This window comes from Ascidiella aspersa, chromosome 1, assembly GCF_963924565.1.
Source record: "Ascidiella aspersa chromosome 1, kaAscAspe10.2, whole genome shotgun sequence".
NCBI lineage: Eukaryota > Metazoa > Chordata > Ascidiacea > Phlebobranchia > Ascidiidae > Ascidiella > Ascidiella aspersa.
In genome coordinates, this window is record NC_139447.1 from 10,276,981 (window position 1) to 10,303,006 (window position 26,026).

General features: G+C 37.0%; 1 protein-coding gene across 1 annotated transcript; it reads left to right on the forward strand.

The window, feature by feature from the left end:
* Positions 1–1,359: 1,359 nt before the first annotated feature.
* On the forward strand, positions 1,360–24,218 carry LOC146167421 (arg8-vasotocin receptor-like). The gene is made up of 9 exons (XM_083385618.1): positions 1,360–1,688; positions 4,878–5,053; positions 7,444–7,624; positions 10,262–10,369; positions 13,585–13,714; positions 16,690–16,848; positions 18,900–19,018; positions 19,878–19,990; positions 24,116–24,218. The coding sequence occupies exons 1-9, from the start codon at positions 1,515–1,517 to the stop codon at positions 24,216–24,218; spliced, it is 1,263 nt and encodes a 420-aa protein (XP_083241744.1). The 5' UTR covers positions 1,360–1,514.
* Positions 24,219–26,026: the final 1,808 nt, after the last annotated feature.

Consider the following 26,026-nt stretch of genomic DNA (forward strand, 5'->3'; position numbering starts at 1 on the left):
ACGTTAGAATTTGAGTGCAGCTTTGGCTACCGGATTTATATTGTAATCCATTTTTTCAAATTAGGAATACCAGTTTTTAGAACAAAAAATAATAGTGTTTTGACCCTTACCGTGGTCTAGCTTGTGACCAACCCACTTTAAAAGGCATTACTCCTTTTATGCAAATAGTTGAAAAGCTATGAAAATATTTTAGTTGGAAAGCAGGGTAAGAATGCGACTGCGTCGGCTACATTCATCTCAACAGACCAAGGGTGCTGAATTCTCTTTGCGATGTTTCATAACTGACATTAGCGATGCCCTCTGCAAATTCGAAACCGACAAAGATATCACCGGCAAAAAAAGCCTTCCGAGCTGGGCCGATATAAACGAAATGCAAAACCAAACCTTCGTCGATTGCATCTCCAATTACTTTTTGGAAAACCGATCATTGCCGCCGTCAACCTTTTGCTACTGTGTTCGTTGACCCTTTGATACCGTGTTCGCATTGTAGCATCAAATCAACATTTATCTTTTTCCAATGCTATCAACGGTTTTCTTCTCCGATGCGGCTGCGAGTTGGCAATGATGTGAGACGTGAGCATTCGGAGCAGTTTGGGCAGCCGAAGATTTTCCTCCAATCGATTCCGGCGTAACCCAAAGGCGCACAAGGATGGCAGGCAAGTCCCTGGCAATGAAAAATAACCGTGAACCGAATTGACGCCCGAATGGCGTGTAAGCTAGACTGGTAAGTAAAGTGGTCAGCAAGAAAAATTTTGTGGAAGAATCAGTCGAAGTGGGGATAATATTGCGAGCAATTGGAAGCTGATTGCTGGGCTTAGCAGAGCCGTTAACTCAGCATACGAATCTACCTGGGCCGAGGCAAAGCATTTTGAAAAGACACTTTTCCACCCCACTTTTGCCACAGAGAAAAGAAAAGAAGAAATGTCGAATTTTTTTTTAAAAAGCGAAAAGCAAATTTTCCAATCATGTTAATTGATTTACAGTTTTGATGAACAATTTTACAGTTTTAACAGATATAAATTGCTCGCCTGAGGCTTAAAGTGCGATTCTGATGTAAAACAAAAATATACCTTATATTGTGGGTATATTCAAGTGCTTTACATAATTATATTGTGTGATTTATAGAAAATAATGAAATAAAAGAGGATTTTTTGCGCATTTCCAAATGCATTATCTTATTTACTTTTATTAAAAAGTCAATAATGATCGGGTAATTTTTGCGTAGAGAGATTTCTTGAAATAATTCTTGTGGAAAGATAAAACGAGACAATTGCAGCATCTCTTAAACTACTTATTCAAACTTAATATTGTTTGAATGGCTAATTAAAAATATTTGATTTTTTTTCAGATTTAGTTAATTTCTGTTATTCTTTCCGGTACATGCCCAATCTTGTTGCGGCGACGCATTTTACGCAAGCTGTAACAGCATGAGCTAATTGCCGCATAAAAACAACTTATGAGTTAAAGACATCTGTCCTGCTGTCGGAGCAACATAACAACAAGGGAAAGAAGCAATGACTACGGCGCTTCCCAATGTCGACTTCACTTTGAGCCCCAATGGCTCGAACTCTTCGGCCGGTTATTGGAGCTCGAATCCTGGCAGAAATCGTACCGGATGGACGGCATACCAAGTCATGATATACCAGACCGAGCTCTACGTTTTGGGCTTCACTTTCGTGATAGCATTCGTGAGTTTTTTTGTTTTTTTTTTGATTCATTAAATTCCCGGTCAATGGCAGTGATGTTTTTTCAGCTCGAAGCACTCTAAAAAAATATCAAGTAATATTCGTGGCGCCGATTTTTTACAAGACATTAGTATCATAAATCAGTGTTTCTAACCCTTTTTTTAGCGACCCAAATACCAAGCGTAAGTATAACAGCTGATCTTTGGTAACTCAACTCTTTTCAATCAGCGGTTTGTAGGCTTAAAGTGTACCAATCACATATAAGACATCGGCATTAACAAATCGATTTTAATCGACATGAGCCATGTATTTGTATTGCACCCGCTGCAACTTTCTCGAGTTTGGGGGAAATCTTGCTCTAAAGTCTAAACTAGGGGTCGGCAACCCACGGCCCGCCGATGTAATTCATCCGGCCCTCCGCCTCTTAGACTAATTAGACACGAGTCTATTTCATAAACTTTTTGACTATGTTAAGTAAGTTACGGCGAAAAATTTTCATTCTACGCTACTTTTGTTTACGTTTTGGTGCTACCTTTTCAACTAGATCAGCGATTCTTTACTGTTGCGCCGGCGAAGGCTGCCAAGTGCGTCGCGCAAAAACGGAAAATGTATTAAAAACTGTTGCACACATGTTTTTTAACATCATTTTATTTTTGATTTTCGGCAATGAAATTAAAAGAAATACCTCTATACCCCCCAAAATCGCTCTTGCTTTCACAGTTGTTCAAACATTTCAATACCACAATTCTTAGTTAACATTTTGTGCGGCCCGAAAAGACCTTTCTGAGTTTGGTTTTGGCCCCAGAATAGAAAAAGGTTGCCGACCCCTGGTCTAAACCATTGTCAATAAATCGAATCATGTGAATCTAAAACTATTGCCTTCGGCGACCAAACCGAATAAAGTCACGAGATATTTCGGTCGCGGCATATATTTAGAGAAACACTGTTATAAATTGACAGCCCTACAATACAGCAAGGCGATGGGTAATTATCATAATCTAAAAAATAGTAAGCATGGCGTATCACTTGCTTGCCTGTATGGCGTGTATGGCTATTTGTCTTACAAAAATGTATACTCGTGGTGCAGAACACATGTTTGAAATCACTGGTATAAAATAACACTGCATTCGTTTTAACCCAATAACGACTGTTGCTTTATTCTCGTTACAGTATAAGGAAAACCAACGACTTAATCTTAAAATATTTTACAAGAGTACTTGGCTCCACGTTTTGTCGGTTTGACGCATATTTTGCAAACGTGAACTTAAATTTAAAAACCAACAGTAGATTTCCCAATGGTGTTAAAAGTCGTTATTTTATGTGGTAAAAAGACAATCCTATCGCAAAATGGTTGTTTTTTTCTTTACGAAATGAAGCATCTGCTTTCATGCAATGGTCGAAAATGAATTCATTCTAATTGGTATTCGCACGAAAAATCGATAGGATGATTGCATTTTGACGCATGTTTTAATTTAAAGTAGAGGTGTATAACAGGTGGTGTGATATTTTTAGGGGCCCACGGCTACAATGTAAGACACTATATTCTACGAAATTTTACTCTCACCTTAATCGCATGTATAAGGTTCATGTATAAGGTTCATTTAATCTGTTAATTAAAATTACATTGCATTAAAAAAGAGTCTACAGGTTTTGCCATTTACTTGGTAAACATACAACACAAAAATAAATAGAATATAAAAAACGAAACGATAGTGAAATATATGGTACAGTTATGACAAATCTTATATAGGGAAATAGCTTACAACAGATCAAAAACATTAAAATGTCTTACTGAACTGTTTATTTTGAACGGATCATAGTTCGAAAAAGAGCTTATTAGGTTAACATAAATCTTGTTGTTTATCACCGCTCCTAGTTGCGTTTAGTCGTATACCGATCGTTAGCTGTAAAAGTGGCGAAAAAGCCAATTGCGGCATAATTTGGCAATGAAACGAAGGCAGCTGCCACTAGCAAATCATCGAAGCCCCTGCTGTACAGCTTCGGCGGCAATTTATATAACATCCCGTGAGGTGTATTGAAAGCCATTACATGTTCCCGGCGCAGGTTGAAATCTTGCAAAAGGAAGGACGTTGTAAATTGATTTCGCGACGCCAAGCACTATTTGGCGTGCAAATTTTCAAAGCAATAAAACGAAACGGATTTGTTAGTCCTTGTGACCGATCGAATTTCAAAACAATAGCAGAAAAATATCGGCGCCAAAACACTTTTCACGCAAATCCGAAAAATGGCGAATTGTTTCCTGTCGGTTTTTAAGATCAATTTGTTCCATAGTCCTTGTTTGACCAATACTGTGAGGCCTAAAATACCGCATTTTTATAATTATAAATGTATTCGGTTCGATATAACAGTTATCTTATAAATATAAATCTTTTTGCGTGAATAATCGTTGTACGCAAGTTTTTGGATTTGATTTGGGTTTGGTTTCAGACATGTATCTGTGGTAAAATGGAATCCTTCATACTCCTCGCCTCCAATAATATATTGTAGGATATTTTTTAAGCATTATAAGTTATAACCAAAGCTTATCTGAACAGAAAAACTGGTGATGTTACGCCTGTTATTTGCTGTTAGAAAATTGCACCCATATAAAGGAAAATAATTCAGGTGACAAAGTTGTGTAGCAATGTTTTCAACCCATGGGTCCCCACGCTAAAATTGGTCGCCATTTGATTTGACTGCGGTATTGTTATATAGTCAAATTATTAAGATATTGTTTAGTTGATAGTTTTTTAATGATTGAAAAAAAAAGTAAAAAAAAGAATATCTTGTTTATATTATTGGTCGCGAGTTTATTCGTGCTAATGTCTTTTGATAATAGTTAAAGTTAGACAAATAAACCCACAACTTACAGACTACAAAATACATTATCAAGGCCACAAAAATGCGAAGGTTCTCTCTAAATGAGCCATATAACATTAAAGATTAATAACCGCTTCCCTAGACAAGATGTGGTTCAATGACAAACAAAACCACGTAGAACTTTTTTAACTGTTTTTGAAGGCCCAAGAAGGCCTAAAAATGAGTTTACAAATCACGAAATGTTTTTTTGCAACTTTTAAACTCAGAGGGTCGAGAGGTTTGCTAAATAAATTGGGGTCGCAAAACAAAAGAATTCCGAAACCTTGTCCACCATAACCCTACAAAATAACACATGTTTTTTCGCGATCCCAGCTGGGCAACACGTGTGTCCTGGTGGCTCTTGGGAAGAGGTACAAGAAGAGGAGTCGGATGCACCTCTTCATTATGCACCTGGCCATCGCCGACCTGGTAGCCGCCTTGTTCCAAGTGCTGCCGGAATGGGCGATCCGAGCTGGAAGGGGATTCCATAGCACCGATGTAGCTTGCAAGTAAGATTTGTTTTGGCTTCGTACTCGGGACTCGAGTAAGACTACGTAAAACTACCCAAATTCCGAGTAGGACGTGCGCATGCAGAATGAAATTTCTACCCTGATAAAACCGCAAACTGTAAATTGTGGAAATACCAAAACATGGTGAAATATTTCCAAACATGTATTGTTGGTTGGTGGAATTTTTTTGGTGAAAAAACCCTACGATTAGATTGCTAATCCACCCAATTGTAGTTACTCAAATGAGTGAAGTACTTGTATCTGGAGCTGGATGCGGGACTCGACGAAAACGCACATTTGGCCGGAGTCGGTCTTGGGTTATTTTTAATCGACTCTGCAGCCCTGCAGTGAAAAGATTAAACGGCTCGTTGAAAACAACTCGATTCCGAATTTACCTCAGAAAATAATGTCATGTCTGACATGATACCAAACCGCACTGAATCATCACAGTTTTGTAAACAAGTCACATTGAAATGACCAACTCCAAGTCAAGTCTTTTAAAAAAATACCCAAGTGACGACGCCCCAATGCAAGTCATTAGGTCATTATTCGATCATACAAGTCATTATTAGAGCAAGTCATCTCTAAGTCATATTACTGATATAATAATTAAAGTGACTTAACCGCACTTAAATCTAGTCATTAAATCAAGCCATCACAACACTGCTAAGCATTCAACGTTGGTTGCAAAACCAAGAAATTACATTTGAACCCAATGTGGGGTTGTAACGCTGTTGTTGCCAGAACGAAAACAAATGGAAACAATAAAACTCGTAATTCTATCATATGCCTTGAAAGAAAACAGACGAAAAGCTTCGATGGGAAATGTAAAAAAACGACCATCTATTGCGATAGGAAATCGTAACTGAGACAACTGGAGAAAACAAATTTGCGTTAGGAAAGGCACTTGGCTACTCGAGCATCCATATTCGAAGCTTGCAGATTGCAGCATTCGCATGAGTTTGCTGTGTGTCTAACACTTGTGGGATCTACATCGCGTTGTTTGCAAGATTAGCAATCCCGAATTTCCTACAATTTTTACTGTTAACATTTTGACAGTTTTAACATGCGTGTGTTTCTTTCTTTAATGGACATTGGCGATCGATTTTGAACTGTAATTAAAACCATTTTAGCAAAATTTACTGCGTTTCAAATATACATGGGATAACATGTGTGTTTAGAAGGGTAAGGTTATCGTCGTTAGATTTACCAAATATTCTTCTGTTAATTGTAAGTATATTTAGAGTCTTTATTGTCGTTTTTAATGGCTACGGTTAAAACAGATTACATTCCAAGCTTACACATCATTTTAAAACGCAAGTTTCATAATAAAAGCAAAATGATTGTCGTCGATGGCAGTGTGTGCATTATCACCTCATTTTGGATAAACAAGACTCCATATTCACAGATTATAAAGAGTCTGTTTAATTGCAAGAACAAATCAACCCGCGCCATTGTAAGCTGTCGGAGAGAATCTACACTTTTTTGTATTAAAATTTAACTTAGTCACCAAAACATGAGCCACGGTATACTCGCAACATGACGTGTAATATAAATCGCTTCCTGACTCGCATTACGATCGTTGAAGTTCGTCCAAATTCGCCAGTATTCTTTCGTCAAGTTCTCGGGGGAAGCCAACACTGCTTCCTTCCTAGATGACGAGTCACAACAAATACACGGCCTCGTTTGCCTGTTGAGCTTGCTGTATGTTGTTATGTTATAAGGCTATGTAACATGCCACCTCCTGCAAATGGTTTGCAACAAATGGTTTTGCAGCGATGTCGTTCTGTGCGCCGAATGCGCACATTGACACAAGACGTATTTGCGGTCCAGTGTAAAAATGCATTTTTGGGACCTATGAAACCTCCCTGATCGCTTCAAGGACCATGTAGACCAAAAAATATATTCTCTGTAGACATGGCTAAGCGTGTCGAATAGTAAGCATCTGATCGGAGCATTTTTTTGGCAAACTGGTGGTATTGCATTTCGTCCGATGCTTGGATGATGTTGCTAGTGCTGATACCAAATTCATTTAATAAATTTCAGCCTTAATTTACAATCCAACGCACAAATTTCTATCTTCAAAGTAATTTATTTTAACAGTGTAGGTTACTAACCGGCGTATCCGAAATTCTTAGCGATAAACAAATTTTGGCCTAATGCTCTGGAAAACATAGATTTTGAACGTTACAATTGCAACTATATTTCGGTATTTTTTGTCCAATTTGCGGTATTTTCTGTCCAAAATACCGGGTATCGGTATCAGGATAATTACAAAGTACCAAACATCCCTACCCATCACTCATAGTAATACCAAACCTTTTCGCTCGTTCGTTTACAACATCTCCTTTATACAGCCAGCCAGGTCTTACGTTCATGATCTTATCCAGGTTCGTTAAGTACTTCCAAGTGGTCAGCATGTACGCCACGACCTACGTGCTGCTGTGCGCCGCTTTCGACCGCTACATGGCCATCCGACACCCGATGCAGTCCTTTAAGAACTCGGCGCGCAAACTCTATCTGCACATTGTCGTTTCCTGGCTTCTTTCGCTACTCATAGCCGTCCCCCAGGTGAGTTAAGTCAGTGTTCGTCAACCCTTTCTTCTTGTATACCTTTAACAGGTTGTTGATGACTTATACACCTAACGCCACCACAGACTCACCGAGTCTGTCCGTAATGATGATGCAAGCATGTCTGTCTAAAAAAGAGGTTTTTAGACTTTTTTTAACTGCGGATCCCGAAAACGTTTTTGCTTCACAGGGACCACGGTAGGAAAAAAAATTCGAAAAGGATGGCGTAAATTAACTTCACAATACAAATAGACTTTATGAATCTGCTGATTTCGGCACAAAAAGTGTCAAAGTGCAATGGAGTCTAAATACAGTCAGTGCAATACCGTTTTATTTTTAATTAAGCCTAAAAAAATGATTACTTTTTAAATTTTGGAAAAATTTATTACTTCCTAGAAATACACCAATATTTCAATTTGGACCTCATGGGCCCCCTAAAACTAGCTTAACGACGTCCAAGGGGTCCATGAACCCCAGTTAAAGAATTCCTGGCCTAACTATAGCCTGCAGTGAGGTTTAACTTACGACCTCCGGTAAAAAACCTTATTACCGCTGCCTGCTGCACTCTGTTTGTAAAAGGTTCGAACTCACGAACTCTGGCAATACCGGGACCGTCGCCCTATCAAATGATTTACACAGGCGTAGAGAGGGGCGATTCAAGAAACAACAATGACGCCAGTGCTTGCTACATTCTGTTAGTACAAGCAATTTCAAATTGAAGGGGATCCACAGTAACATAACATTTAATTAAAGATACTTACAACTTAAAACATGTGGGAAAATGTCATTTGATATAACGGTCTCTAATGGTACACAAATGTAGTTGTATCAAGAAGCGATCAGATTCTTAACACTTATTGGCATCCTTCAGCATTAGAAATGTCACACCAGGGCGCCGCGGCATCCCAGTTGAGAACCACTGCTTTAATCAATTGCATACCCTAGCTTTGATCAGGCCTTGGGTATACAGTACACCCGGTTGCTTAGCACGAAGTAAGTGGATTGGGCCCTCAATGTTGGTTTGCGGCGTTTCGGTGTCTGGTTTCCCGTGGCAAATTATTTTTTGAGGCTTCGTAAGAATTCGCCGCAATTTGGTTCATGTCCAGGAATTCCAAACTCAACTACTGTTTGTCTCCTAAAGGAATTTAATTTATTTCAGGCATTTATTGTTTGTTTAACATATTTGTTTGTTGCATACGGAACGGTAACTAAATATTTCCCAGTAAAAGAATAATATACTCTCGGTTTAGTTGTTAAGGTTAACCGATTTAAAAGCGCCGTTGCGATTGGAAAGGGTCACTGTTTGTTTTGTTAAACAGCTAAAGCAACATATTACTCACTGGAATTAGGGATCACTAAATTAAGGATCGTTTTATAAACTTTATATACACACTTGAATAAATAAAGCCTTTTATCGTATTCCGGCAAACAATTTCAAAACCCAACTTGGAAAACAAATTTCGATCAACTGCTAGTGATCTTGAACGTGAATCGAATGTTGTACGCGAATCGCTAATATTGTCAAAATCATATCAAGTGAACAATATCATCTAAACATTTAGTGGCTTTGACTCTGGATATGGTTTGTTTTATGTTGCGGTCTTGCAACATCTTTAGCCTTTAGTAATTATACTTAAGGAATTCTAAATTAACACTCAGTACCCCGATGCGTTTTAAACATTCGTGCATTTCATAGGCGCCGGTTACCACGCTATTCACCTCGCGAATATGTGTATGACTATAGCATGTGAGATCACTCGATTATTGTGTATATGAGACGAAATTGTTTGATTATGTTTTCGTTATTGTAATGGAATGGTAAAGTTATTGTTAGGAAATGTTATTGTTTGTTAGAGTATTGTCGCTATGTATTGATGCAGTTTTGAAGATTTATTTTATGATTAAGAAAAGTGTTATGTAAAATTCTTTCATTAGTTGTTGATTGTTTAGTAAATTATTGTAACAAACTCGTTTTTGTTGTCAATAATTAATAATGATAATTACGTTTCTTGGTATTTTTGAGAATCTTACTGAGGCAGAACATTAGCGCTAAGATTAAATATACCAGAACTCACGCTAATTTGTTATTTACGATAAAAATAAGGTCGTAAAATTTTACGTTTGAAAATTTTCCGATTTTCAGCCGTGATAAACTGGAAAGTAGGACGCGTGTAACTCGCTGGCCGAATCCCGCCCCCCACACACCCTCAACCTGAGATAAATCAATGGCGTGAGATTATGATATAGGCCTGGCAAATCGATGGCGCAGATGCAGTGACTGGCAAGCGTGCGAAATCCCTAGGCGGAATGCGTATTGCGTTTTGTTTAGTCAGTAAACGCAATCTACTTGTGAAGTGGGTTAGCGTTCTTTCGATGACGACCTAATAGACTTTTGGGCGTTGGTCAATAAACATAATTTTCCGCTGATCAACGAAACATATGCGTTTCTACATTGGCTGATTTAAACGTCGGCTTTACTCCAGGGGAAGGGGAGGGAAATAATCAGTTTTTTGTATACACTGTTGGTTTAATTTTTGCTATCGATCGGTAAATACAAAACTCTTATCAAACAATGAATCGGTAACGGAATAATACATTAAGAGATATCACTTTTCACAATTTGACCTGCCGTTTCAGCTCTTTCTTTTCGAGAAACCCGCCAACAAGTCGGTTTGCAAGATGCGCCGTGAAATTCAGCTCCCGTTCATTCAAGGTTACGTCACCTGGTACTTTGTCTTCCTTATGGTGAGTTACTATTCAAAACAAATGAGAAATAGCTGTATGGTTGTATGTACTTATGCTCAGATAAGCAAAATTGCTACTTTTTTTAAGTTTAGTCGAAATTTGGTGACATCCATTTGTAACCTAAACCTATTAGGTTTCGATAATGTTACCTTTTGAGGTATAGATTATACAGTGGATCGCAAAGCATGGCTAAAATTCATTTATTCACCGATACCACCCAAGTATCGGACGAGTAGCGATAATATTATTTGTCATCGGGTATCGGCTTCATGCCTAATTCAAACGCAACGTATTCCAGCTTTTAAAATGAGCGCACAAGACGCAGACTAACCGATCGATTTAACCCGCGCCATGTACTAATGTCCCCGCCCGACACCGCAAATATGGGGGTTGGGAAGCTGTCGGATTGTCGATCTCCAGCAGTGCACAGGCGCCCGTCATTTGCGACACTATCACCTGACAGTTATCTCGCAATCTTAATTAACTTCAAGGACATGGGCTTGATGATATATATTATTTGAGGGACTGGTTTATGATGTTCAGTTTAGTTTTGTGAACGGTAATGGTTGTAACGTTGCCAATATTTTTTCAATCGCGGCTCGATAACCACAAGGTTATTCAAGGAGCCACGTTTTAGGCTAATTAAACGCAGCCGGCCTCAAGTATGCGAGTATTTTTTTATTTTTTTCTGTTTGCGATGCACTTAAAACAAACAAAAATACATCTTCTTCAAAAGTTGCTCCATAAGTGTTAAACTCTGCAAATTTTAAAGCATGGTATACAAAAAGCAATAGGTAAATAGCATAAAGGTGTATAATGTAAAACGAATAACTGAATACTCGCATACTCATTTGTAATTCGAACGACTTATTTTTCAAACCATAATCATAACAAACTACAGATGTTTAATGCAAAGTCTTTCGCGACACACTTGTAAATCCATTTTCTGCTGGCATACCGCTGCCAACAGTTTGAGAATCAGTGTACAATAGCAGGGCCATAGATCGCAGTATATTCCGATGTGGATTTCTTGTCTTATATATTCCGATGTGGATTTCATGTCCTATAGTGCCATCAATATACCGTTAACATTGGATCCTGATGCATTTTGAATCTTTCAACCTAAATTATAACGATCTCGGAGAATGCATGCCGCGGGTGTGAAAACAACATTTTAAACCGGAATGGCTAAAAGCAATCAGGGATGACGTCACGAAGTTACATCATAATCGGACCTAATAAACATACGACCTTAAAACCATAGATTTAGCGTTGAATGTAGAACATAAATATGCCTCACCCGAACTTGTCCGCATGCATTCTGGTGTATTAGGCGCACGTGTAAATCGGACCTGACTCCAGCCTGCCTTTCCGTAATTCCGTGGCAGGTCGCAGCCGAAATGCCGTCAGCAATTTCGGAAATGGCCAAACCGCAACACGGGCGATCTCGCTGGCCCGAAAAATGATCGAAAAGCGGCGCCGGCGTAAAATTTTGTTTATCGGGGCCTGGCCACGGCTCGGCGTTAAATTATGCAGACGGCCGAGGAATCGCAATTGCCGCCAATTTATCCGTTCGTAATCGGAAGAGAAAGACCGTCGCTGACGATTTCTCGACGAATCGGGCCGGAAATCAATTTGAATAAGCGTCACGCCCCGGGACGCACGAGCGCCAACCAGGCATGACGAAATAAGCATTTATTTTTGTTGGGCGTTGGGGGAAAGGTAAAACATTCCGACAACCAAATTTGTATCTGTTGATAGGTTCATAATGTAAACCTTCATAAGACCTAAATCACAGTGTTTGTACTGACATGTGTGATTGTTTTTTTTGCTGCGTATAGCATTTCAATAAACCGGTATGTGTGGCCGTATCCTTTTAGCAACTGCTTAGCACAAAAACATAGAAACAAAAAAAATGAGAAGCTCACAATAATAAAGAATGAATAAAGCAAGAAACTTTTACACGATTTAACAAATTGTACTTGTTTGTATAAATAAATGACATATTAGTTCACTTTCAAATAATTATATTATTGTCTAAGGTGGCTGCTATATAGTGTATTGTTATCAAAAATCTATAAAATGTCACTACGCGAAATGTCTTCGTGAACCCAACTCTTTATTTATGAATCACTGTAGGTCCTCGTATCATGTTAATTCCAACACACTTGTTTTGACTTTAACTTTCACAAAACACAGCAGGAAACGCGACACGTTTGCCCGACAACTTTGTTTACGGTTTGAAGGCGCTGTTTATCAGCCTGACGTTCAATGCCAATAGCTATAGGTTGCTACCTTTTGTATCAATGGTGGTTCCATCGTCCTATTTTTAGAAGTGTTCGGACAGAAATATATTAAAACTTAAAAACACGAATTCACATTGTTATAATTGATTGTAGCCACGTTTAACCGGTTTGTAAAACCTGGTACGTTCAGTTGTATCTCAGTAGCTTTAAACTGTCTTACTTTAATCAAACAAAAATCAACAACTTACAATGCTGTCAAAGCTAACTTAACTACAATCTTGGCCGACATGATAGATCAAAATAATTCTACGTATTTTTGCGTGCGATTCAATAAAATTTCTCGGTGGTAAAAACTGCCCCTGACCCGAAAAAAAAAACTGCAATGCAGACCAATAAATCAGACGATAATTATTCAAGCTTAACATGGCCGCTTTGTTTAAGCTTTAACATGGCCAATGGGAGGGGCCTAAGACAACAGTTAAGGGTCATATTTGCATTATGGTCTGTTTTTAAAATACAGTGTATGTACTAAAACATATCGGAGAAAAATAGCTTTGCAACTTTACAAATGTGCGAGTTCAATGTTTCCAAATGACTATTTAAACCCACAAAGGGTATAGATGTGTTTTAGTTCAAAAATCCCATAGTTATCACCAGAAAGGCAAACATAATACGGAAAAGACCAAGTTAAAAAAAGACTGAATTGGCGATATATATTGGCCAGTGTTATCAAAAATAACTCACGGCGCGCTTGAGATTAAGAAATGGCACGCTATATAGGATGCCGCAGTACCCTTGATAGATACCACTGCGTTAAGCTATAGCGCTAAACAGCATAAAATGGCGATATAAGTTAGCAAATGTTATTGAAAATGCTTCTCGGCACCCTTGGGCTTTCAAAATGGCACCCCATGGAAGCCGCAGTGCCCTGTTAGGAACCACTGCGTTAAGCTATAGCGTTTTCCCCAGGTGATCCCGGCTGTGCTTCTCTCCTACTTCTACGGGATGATTGCGCGCGTCATCATCGCCAATGTGCGCGCGCAGAAGATCGCGTCACGTGACACCGTCCACCTGGTCGACCGACGACGGCAAACCAACGGTGAGCGAACCGGTTTGAAACTGCTTGATTTTGTTGCATTATCATCGACGTGTCGATGACTTAAAATAACTTAAGCAAGTCCGAGTCACTTTTAAACATATGAGTCCATGTCGCCCCTTCTCAAAGAGAGTAAGTCGAAATTAAGTCAACGAATTTGATATCAAGTCAAAGACACTTTGAAATACCCGAGTCAAGGTAAAGTTTTTCGAAGGGTTTAAGTCATAAATTGCCATAGTTAAGTAAAAGACAAGTCACTTTCAAACAAATTGAGTCGACGTTGCCCCGTTTTCGAAGAGATCAAGTCGAAATCATGTCAATGTTAATGAAGTTGAGACCAAGTCAAAGTCACTTTGAAATACCCGGGTAAAGGTAAAGTTTAAGGGTTTAAGTCATGAATTTTGCCATAGTTAAGTCTAAGTCGAGTCACTTTAAAATAAATTATGTCCACGTTGCCCCATGTTCGAAAAGAGTAAGTCGAAATCAATTCATGCAATGTTTATATATCTGAGTCTAAATCAAGTCACTATTAAAAACTTGAGTCATGTTGAAATATTTGTTAAAGAGTATTAACAAAGGGATTAGGTCATGATCAAGTGTTTTTCTAGATTTTGTAGAACTTGTAAACTAAATGCGTTTGCTCGATAAGAATCCTACACGAACTTCAGTCGGAATGAAAATGTAAAAACACACAGTTAAACGTAAAAAAACGTTTCGACATAATGAAGTCCGTTGTTTTTCATTCCCTCTTAAGTTTTCGTGTCGATTCGGGCGCGTTAAAACGTGTCCTGGAACACCATTCCGACATCTTCGCGCACCCGCGATCGAAACACTTTTGATGAAAGCCCGTTAGTACCCATTTGGCTGCGATTAAAAGCATTTCGGCGAAACTGTAGGCTAAATACCTAGTGTTACCGAATGGTAGGAATGAAAACCCCAAGGGACAATAGATTTATCTTGTCTATTTTGACATGACCTTTGTATATTATTACTAATGGTAATGTAATTCACCTTGTAAACACCCGAAAGTCGAAACCATTGGTTTGTCTTTAAGGCTTAATATACATTAACCGTACGACATACTGAATTTTAAAGAAATGGGTGCGATTTTGTAGCCATTTGCAAAGAGCTGGTTAAAATGTTTATTAATTTTTGGAACAAAAAATTGTGAACATATGGATAAAATAAAATGGTGATATTTCGGTTTCAGTGTTTTGTTTTTTTCGCCAAGTTTTTTTTAGCTAGTATACTGTTTATTACAATTTTGTACATTCACTTACCATTTAGTGGTATTTATTAATAATTAAAACAGTCCTAGGGATTTGATACCATGTGTCACCCTTTTATTCCATTCAGCATCTCGACATATAAAATGATCAACATTTTTTATTAACAACGAAATTTCTGTCGGTAAAACAATACAAATGTAAAATAAAGTGTTTAGGGCCTAAAATACAACTTTTCACCTTAAAAATGAAGACAAATAAAGTAAAAGTAGATCAAGATTATCCTTAAAAGACAATAATCCTACGAATTTGATATAGTTTGTCACCCTTGTATACCATTTAGTATCTCGACCTTTGGCCTCATTTGGTATAATGACTTGATTAAATCCCGTTCTCGCCCTTTCAGTCTTGCATTCGCTCGATCGCGACAGACAAGATAACTACTTTAAAAACGTTCGCTCAGTTTGACGACAAACTAAAAGAATCGATTGGCCATTGGTCCGAGTGCCGGTGACTTTCCATTAAGCAGGTGACAGGCGTTTTGTCAACTGACGGAAATCCGATAAATACGGCAAAGCACGTATTATTGTCCCGGGCTTCTCAACCTAGCAGTGCATTTTGTACGCTAACGAGTGATGGCGCTGTCCGCCAACGCACCGCAATCGTTTGCATTAGGCGAGATGCGGTGGCAATAATGGCGTCGAAATAAAAAAAAAGTCGGAAAAAGGCTTTAATTAAGTTATAAATGATGCAGGTTATGAGCCACGTCATATTTTTTGGTGGCTTAGGCTCCGGCTACCACGCGTTTCGATCTTGGGCTACACATACGTCGATTGCTCATGTGCATACCATACCAGGGCTTGGTAAATTGACTTTCCAAGCAGGGAAAAGCGTATTTATTTACGACTAAGAGTTGGGTTGGAGTTTTGCAAGTACCTTAGGCTGCGTTAACTTCCCAGTTGGTTATTTCATGAAAGTTTCTGCTTTATAAACCTAAAAAAATAATTTATAATAATATGTAATAATACATAAATACTTTTTTTAACTTTTTTTTTCATTTTAATGCATTTATGCTGCCAATTATTTTAAATTGTTAGAGCCATAGCTGTTCCCCAAACTGTGCGCTGCCATTTTGCAGTAAGTTATGAATTTCTTTATAACACGACCACATTTTAACGAAAACTTCTTTAAATATGAAGTGGTCGCATTAACCCTAGGTCGTAAGCTCGTGTTTTCGAGGCTGGCTGACGCATTGTACGACGAAATATATAATGGTAAAGTCTTGATGGATAATTGAGGGATACACAAAACACAAGTTAGTTTGATATTGAATTGCAAAGCCCAAAAGGTAGATCGACATCATCTTGATTAAGACGTTTCGATACGAGCTTGTAAAATCCTCAGCTAATGTGACTGAGAAGTAATTCGAGCATCACTTATAAAAGGTGGGACGCAATTGTTATCAGTCTAAGTTTCTATAGATAGAGCATTATTTAGCACCTTCAGGTGTTAAACAGGTACATCGGTGTATACTTGTACTAATAAAAATTGCGTCCCACCTTTTATAAGCGATGCTTTAATTACTTCTCAGTTACATTAGCTAAGGATGATAAAGCCCGTATCGAAACGCCTTAAATTCATATCAAGCTACATTACAGATCCGTGGTATACACAAATTAGTTACTTTAACAAAATCAAATTTTAGGAAGACCCAAAAAGTAGGTTATATTTTAACAGTGTTTTTTGCGTCAGAATCGTTTGCACCTCGAGCGAGCAGCACCGCTATGATTTCGAGGGCCAAGATGAAAACTGTGAAGATGACCCTTGTGGTGGTCCTTACCTACGTCGCCTGTTGGGCTCCCTTCTTCACCGTACAGATGCTGGGAGTCTGGGGAGCAATCGACCCCAACAGTAAGTGCACAGACCACAGAGCACTGTTGTAAACAAGTCTTTTTAAAATAACTTCGGTCCCAGTTAAGTCATTTGAAAAATAACTTAAGTCCACATCAAGTCATTTGTAAAACATAACAAGTCAAGCTGCCGTAAAGACATTATGAAAACAAGTCAACTTGAAGTCAAGTCATTAACATGAAAACATTTAACTGTTGAAATTAGTAAAGTCATCTTATTATGAACAATTATACACCTAAAAATAACAAAAAAGTATATACAGCATACTGGTTGTTTTATATGCACAAATTGAGGTAAATAACCCAATTGTATTAAGAAATTTTAAAAGAAAATACTTAATTTTAGCCTAGGTTATTTGACAAAATGACGTAAGTCCAAGTCAAGTCATTTGTAAAAAATAACAAGTCAAGTTATTTGTAAAAAATAACAAGTTAAGTCCCAGTCAAGACATTATGAGAGCAAGTCAATTTCAAGTCAAGTCATTCACATGAAAAACGTTTAACTATTGAAATCGGTAAAGTCGTCGAATTATTATGGGCAATAGCACACCTCAAAACAAATAACAAAAATAAGTATACAGCGTTACAGCATGCAAATTGTTTTACCTGCACAAGTTGAGATAAATAATCCAATTGTATTTAAATGATTAATAAAAAAAAATGTTGAATAAAAACACTAAGTTAAACTTAGGTTATTTAACAAAACGACTTAAGACTTGCAACACTGCCACAGAGACTCTTAAGACCGATGACAAATTTTAGAACGACTGCGTTTTGTGAAGGTTTAAACCGCAATGTTGTAAATAGGTCGTTTTGAAATGATTTAAGCCCTCTCAAGCGACTAAATTTTACTTTTGAAATTTGTTAAATGTGACATGCCGAGCAATGTTTCGCATGAAAACATCTGAAATAAATACCTGGGAAACATTGTTTAAATGTTGACATAAATGTTCTATTTTACAAAAATGTTTTTGTTAAAGTCACTTGTAGGCTATAAATGACTGTAGTCATATTACGTCATTTTGACCAAGATATCAAATTAAAGTAATTTGAGAAAAGTGAATTTTAGTGAAGATTGTTTAGTAAAAGGCTTTACTCATGGCAAACTATCAAAACGGGACGTAAATAAAAGTTACAAATTAAAACTTTAACTTTCTATGTTTTCATAAAGTCAAACAAATTAGAATAATAAAGCGCTAAATGTATTACAACTAAGGGTACAGTTTTAAACTCAATTTACGCTGAAAATTCTTGGTTTTTGTTTGTTTTGGCATAATTACTCTATCGAAATTCGACGAATATCCTTTATCTATGTTTTAAAACACAATACCAGCATTCTTTTGTAATATCACAAATTTAGATAATTAAATCTGTCTTCTGTGGAATCGATCATACATTGTATTTTCCAGCTTCCACACCCATGGTGGTCTTCCATATGCGTACAAGTCGTACATACATGCATTATGAATGCAATAATAGGATTGGTTAATCGATCGGACTTAGTTACCGGAGTATTTCAGGATTAAACGAGTCCCGCCGTTTTTGAAAGTCCAACAAGCCTCTTTTGAGGACAAGGGAGTAAAATGATCAATACTTTTTCCTGAAATAGAAATGTAACACCCCCTTGTAAAGCACAAACAAACAGAGTAGGCTACACTATTTTCGTGTAGAAAAAATCTTCTTCTTTTGATGAAGTAAAAACAAAACGCCCTAAAGTAAGTGTATGCCAAAATTGTTTTAGAGATTTTTTTTTGAAAAACGAGAAATCTTATCAAAAAATCCAACATTTAAAAATACGCAATGTTACAATTTTTTAGTTGGAAAACAATAGAAATGTAAAACCGTTGGTTCAGGCCAAAGTTGTTTTGAATCATTTTGTGAACCTTTTTAACTCTATTTGTTTGTTTTTTTGACATCAACAACTGGCAGTATTGAAATCACAGGCGTAGTCCGCATATATGATATGAACAGTAAAAATGTTGGCACCATTTGGTTGCCTTATATATCTAAATGACGCAAAAATTCACAACGAACTGTATTTTACCTTGGCAGACCTGGTCAGCTCTGTACTGCATCTCATGGCTTGCCTTAACTCCTGTACCAACCCTTGGATCTACATGGCATTCAGCGGCCGACTCACAACCGATGTGAGCAGCTGCATTGGCTGCAAGGTATTCGAAGAGTTCGATGCACCCCGCGCCCCACTCGCCCCCCTGCCCCGCCCCCTACCTACGTAATTTGCTCGTGGAATGATGACGTGACGCGTTTCGTGGCCCGGAGCGAACCGCGCGGGCGCCGCACTCACGGTCACAATGAGACCACAATGGACACTTTTTATAGCGTTACTAAGGCGTGAAATGCTAAGTCAACGAGGCGCTTTTGACACTTAAAATCAAGGTTGTGTAACCTGCGGTCCGCGAAGCCAATTGAATTTGTTCAATTTTTTTTAGTTATCACACATTTGTCAGCAAGTCACGGCTGGTTATAGTTATACCAAACCTTTCCACACGTAACGTTTTTACTGCCAATGTGACATTTTAGCGCAATTACCACAAATTTAAACGTTTTTTGAGCCTGTTCGTTTATTTAATATATTTATATACAGCCCTTTATTTTTTATTATTTATTTAAAAACCTGTTGTTGAGTGTGCAATGAAAACAAAGAGGTTCAATATGTTGTTTCAAAAATGTATTGTAAATTTTACACCTAAAACAAAGGGCTGTGGTTAAACTGTTATACAATATATGTAACATCAAATTAAATAGCTAATAGTTTAAAACAAAAATAATTGTTTTGTCGGGACTGTTCTAGAACTAATTCATTTTGATACCGTAATATGTTTGAGTTAAAGGACAGGTGGTTTTTGGCTGTTCCGAACGCATTCCGAATTTTGGGCAGTTTAGACATAGCAAATCTTACGCAATTGTTGACCAAAGAGTTCATTCAAATCAAACCTTATGAGAGTAGTAGCTTTAATACTACATCCAACCCTACTACGCCAATATTTCCATCACTGCTTCATCATGCAGAATGAGTTCTGCGGAGGGACTTTGAAGAAGCAAGGAAGTACAAGGAGAAGTGGAACAAAGGAGCGCAACACTTCACAGACCAACGCAAACTGCACAACATTCGTAGCTTCCCAGTAAGCGTAATACGATACTTATGATTTAAAGCAGGGGTTCTTAACTTTTTTTACCGCGGACCCCTTACAAAAATTTTTACTTCGCATGAACCAGTGGAGGCAAGAAATTTTAAGAGATGACATCATAAATTTACGTCACAATACAAATAGACTTCAGGAATCTGCTGTTTTCGGTCCAAAAATGTGAAAGTGAAATTGAGTCTTAATACATTCAGTGCAAAAACGTTTTGTTTTTGATTAAACTATTTTCTTCAAAAAGTTGATTACTTTTATAATATACCCTAACAATTCAAATAGGCCTCCATGGACCCCCTAAAACTAGTTGACATACCCCCAAGGGGTCCATGGACCCCAGTTTAAGAACCCCTGACTTAAGTTTGTTTTTGGTAGCATAACGTAAGCAATTGCGCCATGTATGTTACCAAATATTGCAGGAATCTCAAGGTTTTACCAAAACGTGTTTTGAGTTAAACAAACTGATAGTTTGTCCTTCATAATCGTGTCAGTTTGCAACTTAACTTACCAAAAAATTATGAATGCGTTGTAAGCTTTTTTCTCGCCCATAGGCCGTGACAAAAAACTAGGTCGCCGTTTTATTTTGATTGGGTCGCTGCCTGCAGAAGTTTGGCCCGATTGCCCACACTTTCATGCCTTTTATGTGCACACTGTTTCCACAGCCATATATACGTATTGCAAATTTTACAATCAGTTGCTTCAGGACTATAAGGAATACATTAATGTTTATTTGTATATATATTACAATTTTCATAATATTTGAACTATAATTGTTTTAAATGAAATAACCTGACCTGAGATACTTTGCATTTAATTAAACTTAACTTCTTTAGAAAAACAAGCTTGCTCTAAAATTTAAGAAGATTTCGGAAGTCAAACGAAAACATTGGTCATAATAATTAAGATTTAATTAAAAATTCCTATTGGTGTTCGTTCGGATTTAGCTTAAAAAAAGTTCAATATAGATAATTGGGTGGTTAAACAACCTACGCATTGACGGAAGCTTGAAGTTTTTTCTTATCGAAAATAAAAACTTTTTTCTCGTTTTTTTTTCAAGTGGTAAGGCATGGTATATTCGAAAGAACAATGCTCAGCAATATAAAGACCGTATAGTTTAATCCAAAAAAAATTTCTGGTATAAAAGCACTGACCTGTTTGCCGGATTAAAACACGTTTCGGATTTTTTTTAAATGCCGCCTAGAAAAGTACGTCCCAGATTGTTATCGATTTTTTCTACCTGAATTTTTTAAATGTAAATTCTGAAATCGATTTTTTTCAAGCCTGATTCTACCCATCCTTATATAAAATATACAAATTTCGAAAATTTATAGCAAAATTTAATTATTTTTGTTAAGTTACGTTCACTGATCTTTAATTGTATTCTAACTTAATTCCATTACTAAGTGTTATAATACCTAAAGTCAACGGCGTGCACGTAAGTCACTATATTCAAATGGCCTGACTTGATTTAAAATAATTGGATAAACGTCGTGACCTTTCTTAAGTAATTATGTAAATGACTTGACTTATACTGCAAGCTGCTTTAATTGAATACATTTCAGAAAATTTGATTATATTTCTCAAACAATAAAAGCAAATATCTCAATTTGCGATTGTTTTGTTTTTGATTTGCTATGCGAACTATTGATTAGAATAAAACGTGTTTACCGATTTGGAAAATTCCCTATTTATATTTATGGCAATGACGTGGCTTAGATTTAAATGTTAAAGCAATGACTTTTCTGGACTTGACTTGAGTAAACAATTACCTTGATGTTCGTTGTACTTGACTTGCCTTGGACTCAAGTTGTCAAGCGAATGATTTGAATGGGACTTTGGTCAATTAAAAATGATTTGTTTACAACAGTGCTATCACCTTCTTTGAAATTATGAATATATGATCTCGGCACTATTTCTGTATTTATAATAATAAAACAACCCAGAAGTTGTCGTTCAGAATTTGTGAAATTTAACAAGCCGAATGCTTCCACGCATGCCCAAAAATTGTATGTAAGAGTATTAATTGCAACATAGCAAAGTTTATTTTAACTTTACTTTTATCCGCTAGTTTTATCAAACCAAAAAATGGTAAAGGTCTAAAAGCTTAGCAAAAAATCGATACTGAACTATTTTCTCGCAAAATTGTTTTTCTCTGAGCAGAAATGGTCACTGTTTTACCACAGTTTTCCTGGTCCGTTGTTTCCAAGCAAATACAGAAGATTCTTCAGACGAAGCAGTTCGGAAGACAAATACAATTAAACCTTTCTTTCTGTTTATAGCGGGTATAGCATTCGACAAATGGCGCACGAAAGTTTATTTTACCTGCTGTTAGACTTGAAGAGAAATGTTTCATCATTATCTCCCCAAGTAAAATTATGTTTTATTTGAAAACAGGCACTTTTATTGCTTGTTTTTCATTATATTTTCATCTACATATTTTGTTTTGCTTGGCCTCCGGCGTTGCTCTTTCTCAAGTGCGGGGCAAACTTTTCAGCTCGCTTGCCACATTCCAAATTCAGTGGTTAAACAGAGAGCCGTATAGACTGAGTGTACGATATGTGATGTCCGATACTTGACATTTTGATCTGATACTGATACCCGATATTTTGAGCAAGTATCGCCATACGATACCCAATGAAGTCATTAATATTCTAAAAAAAGAAAAATACAAAGGGAATTTTTTTAGGTTAATTTGTCAAAATTTTCTTCATTGTTATTACGGTTTTGTTACTTTTAGTTGTACCTAAGATTTTTTGATAAATTTATATTTCAAGATGAAAAAATCGCTGGTTGGATCGCAAATCCACGCTGAAATTCATTTGGTGTCGGATCGACACTGATACCTTCCTAGTATCGGACGAGTATCGATATTACAACTTGGAATCGGGTATCGGCTCCGATCTGATGTTGTCGGACATACCTAAAGTAAATTAACGTGGGTTACGTTTTTGTGCAACGACTCCAAAACTCGCGGTACTAGTACGCTGCGTGGCCACAACACAGAGAGCTAAACTTTGCCAGAAATGATATCTATTCTGCCGGATTAATGTAGAATATTTTTTAACCGAAACGATGAAATGTTTTTTTATTTTTTGGAGCGCATGTAAACTTTGAAAGAATTTCTGAACAATTCTTTCACCGGAACGCAGTTCTAAACCGTTCCCGCTTAGTTTTAAAACTGGTATTTTGAGTTAAATTGTGCTATAAACCCATCTTAACAACCAAACATAGAAACGTTTTGATTTTGGAAGCAGTGACCTGCACTGCATTTTCACATTACAGTTAGTTAACTAAATAAACACATGGGATTATGCATAAGCAACACTGTTTTTGTTATAAATGAGGTTTCACCTCTTTATAAAATTGGTTCCACAAAAAATAAGTTTTACTTCTGGCTATAAACCGAAACTACCAATAGTTCTCCGGTTCTTTTTGCATCGTGGATTTTTGTATAAAGAAAACACATTTTGCTTTTCGGCAAAATGCAAACGCAAGAAATTGGAACACATGTTGTTTTTCAAAGGCTCTGCTGACTCTCAACGTATTTCCAGCACACTATTAATGCATGATGCATGGCTATTAATGCATGATGCAAAAACAGGTGCGAGCCAGCTGACCACAGCCTGTAGTTCCTATTGCTAATGAACTGCAATCGCCATTTTATTTTTGTACAATCGCAAAAGCTTGATGGATATGTCGAAATATTAGAAATCAATCAAGGTCTTTTTTTGAATGCACTTTAACAAGCAATTAAATTGCTCCATGTGATTTCTTGCTAGTTATCAACAACGAGTTTTCTCCATATTTCCACTGAAACGCTTTATGTTTCAATGCAAGGTGCATTTTATAGTCTTATCTGGAACTTATCAATATTTAGAAAAACTTAAACTAAACCTGATTGTAACATAACGGAATCCAACTTAATTCAGTATGTTTAAACCTTTAATATCTTATGTTTTATGAAGTAAGGCGCTGTGTAAATGACATTTTGTTGAAACAAACATGTTCGCAAGCATTTTAACTGTTTTTGATGTTTTAGCTGCACGCTGATTTACTTGTCTGTCCTAATTGAGCAACATACTTTTAAACAGCGGCATTTACTACTTTCAGTTCCGAATCTTTCAATCGGTTCAACCAGCTACGAGCGGAATCGCTGACCGCAAAAGCGTTTGAGACTGGGAGAGAGCAAAACTCTAACGAACCAAAAGAATGATGACGACATTAAGAGTGCGTGTGACGTCATCAAAACCCACTCGAATCCAGCTGCGGCAAGGACGATCACAATTACCTTTTTAATCTCTTTTGCTCTCGCTCTCTTTTGGATGACATTGTTACAAATGGCAACAAATATAATGACGTGACCTGTATGTTGTTGCAGTTTCAGTCGAGAAATGACTTTTTACCTGGCAGCTTATTTAAGCATTTAGTAAAGCGTCTATTTTTAAACCAACCTTTATGTTTTGCATTGCTAACGGTTACTTTTGCAAAACATTTTGTGAGTGACAGACTGAAAACAGTCGAAAAGATCAATAAAATAGAATTTTGTTCCACAAGCCAATCAGTTATAGACTGAAAACAAACATCTTTGTTCTAAAATCACAAACTATGAATTGAAAACTAAACAGGCGACCTATCAGACCAGTGTTTCTCAATCTTTTTTCACGGCAAACCAATTGATTGTAATTTTCTTCATTCAACTTTGTGTAGGCCTAAGTGGAAAAAAGTGAGACCAAAAACATGAATAAATTCGCTATGTAATCGTATTCTTGAACAAATTACACAAATTTGAAAATTGCTTAGAACAAGTCTAAACATATTTAACCCTATGAGATGTGCAGTCATCGACCCATAGGTTGAGAAACGGTGCGCTAGATCATTTTTAAAAGCACTTTATGCCCTTGTTTATACCCGCGAGTTTATTTTGCGCCCATGCACCGTAAGTTATCGAGTTTTGTCGCTTTTGTTTCAAACGTATGATTTCTTCGCATGCTGCAAGTACGCCAGATGCAAATATGACGGTATTTTGTGAAGTTTTATGAGTGGAAAATTCAATGCATTAGCCGGGTGATTAATCACCTGATAGAGCAGGGGTTCTTAAACTGGGGTCCATGGACCCCTTGGGGGTCCGTGAACTGATTTTAGGGGGTCTATGAAGGCAAATTGAAACATTAGTGTATATTTAAGAAGCAATTAAGTTTTAAAAAGGGTTAAGAGTTTTTATCACTGAATGTATTTAGACCCCATTTTACCTAAATCATTAGCGTTTTTCTGAAAGTCTTTTTTTGTATTGCGACATAGATTTATTTGTATTGTGATATACATTTATGAAAAAATCAGCATATTTCCGAAGTCTATTTGATTGTGACGTCCATTCATGACGTTATTTTTGAAAATTTCTTGCCTACCGTGGTCCACGCGAAGCCCAAAAAAAATTTAGGGGTCCGTGGAGAAAAAGTTTAAGAACCCCTGTGATAAAGGAAATAACATATTAAAATTTCTGACAAAACATAAAATTCTAAGTTCGATCCATGTATAGATGTGGGTTATCAATGTTAAGTGTTTGTTTTGCACTCGAGGACTAAATCAAAGGAATGTTTACATCAACCTTTTCCGCACGGCAGCTTCCCAAAATTATCCTAATAAAAGTGACCAAGAGTCAAATTTTTGTTCTATATCTCGTTTTAGAAACAATGCAAAACAATAGAGCAATCCCAAAAATCTTCCCTAAATATGTTAGGAAGCATATTGTGTTTTCACCTTAAAATGCTTGAGAGTCAGGCGTGGTCATCGTGGCTATATTACAAAAATATTATAACAATAAATCGCGTGGAATACGCCAGATGGATGCGTTGCAGAAAATTTATTTCTCCTATTGTGGATAATTTAATATCACAAAGTAAGAGCCCAAATCTGTCCTAAAAACGATATATTTCGCACACAGGGTGAGGGCTACATTTTTCAAATATACCGTATACCGTCATGTCATGTTTTTATATAATCTTAGGAATTTTGCTGTTGTTG

Coding starts and splice junctions, on each gene's coding strand:
- LOC146167421 (XM_083385618.1), top strand. CDS start 1,515: ATGACTACGGCGCTTCCCAATGTCGACTTCACTTTGAGCCCCAATGGC. Junction 5,054..7,443: donor AGCACCGATGTAGCTTGCAA/GTAAGATTTGTT, acceptor GATCTTATCCAG/GTTCGTTAAGTACTTCCAAG. Junction 19,019..19,877: donor GCAGCTGCATTGGCTGCAAG/GTATTCGAAGAG, acceptor TTCATCATGCAG/AATGAGTTCTGCGGAGGGAC.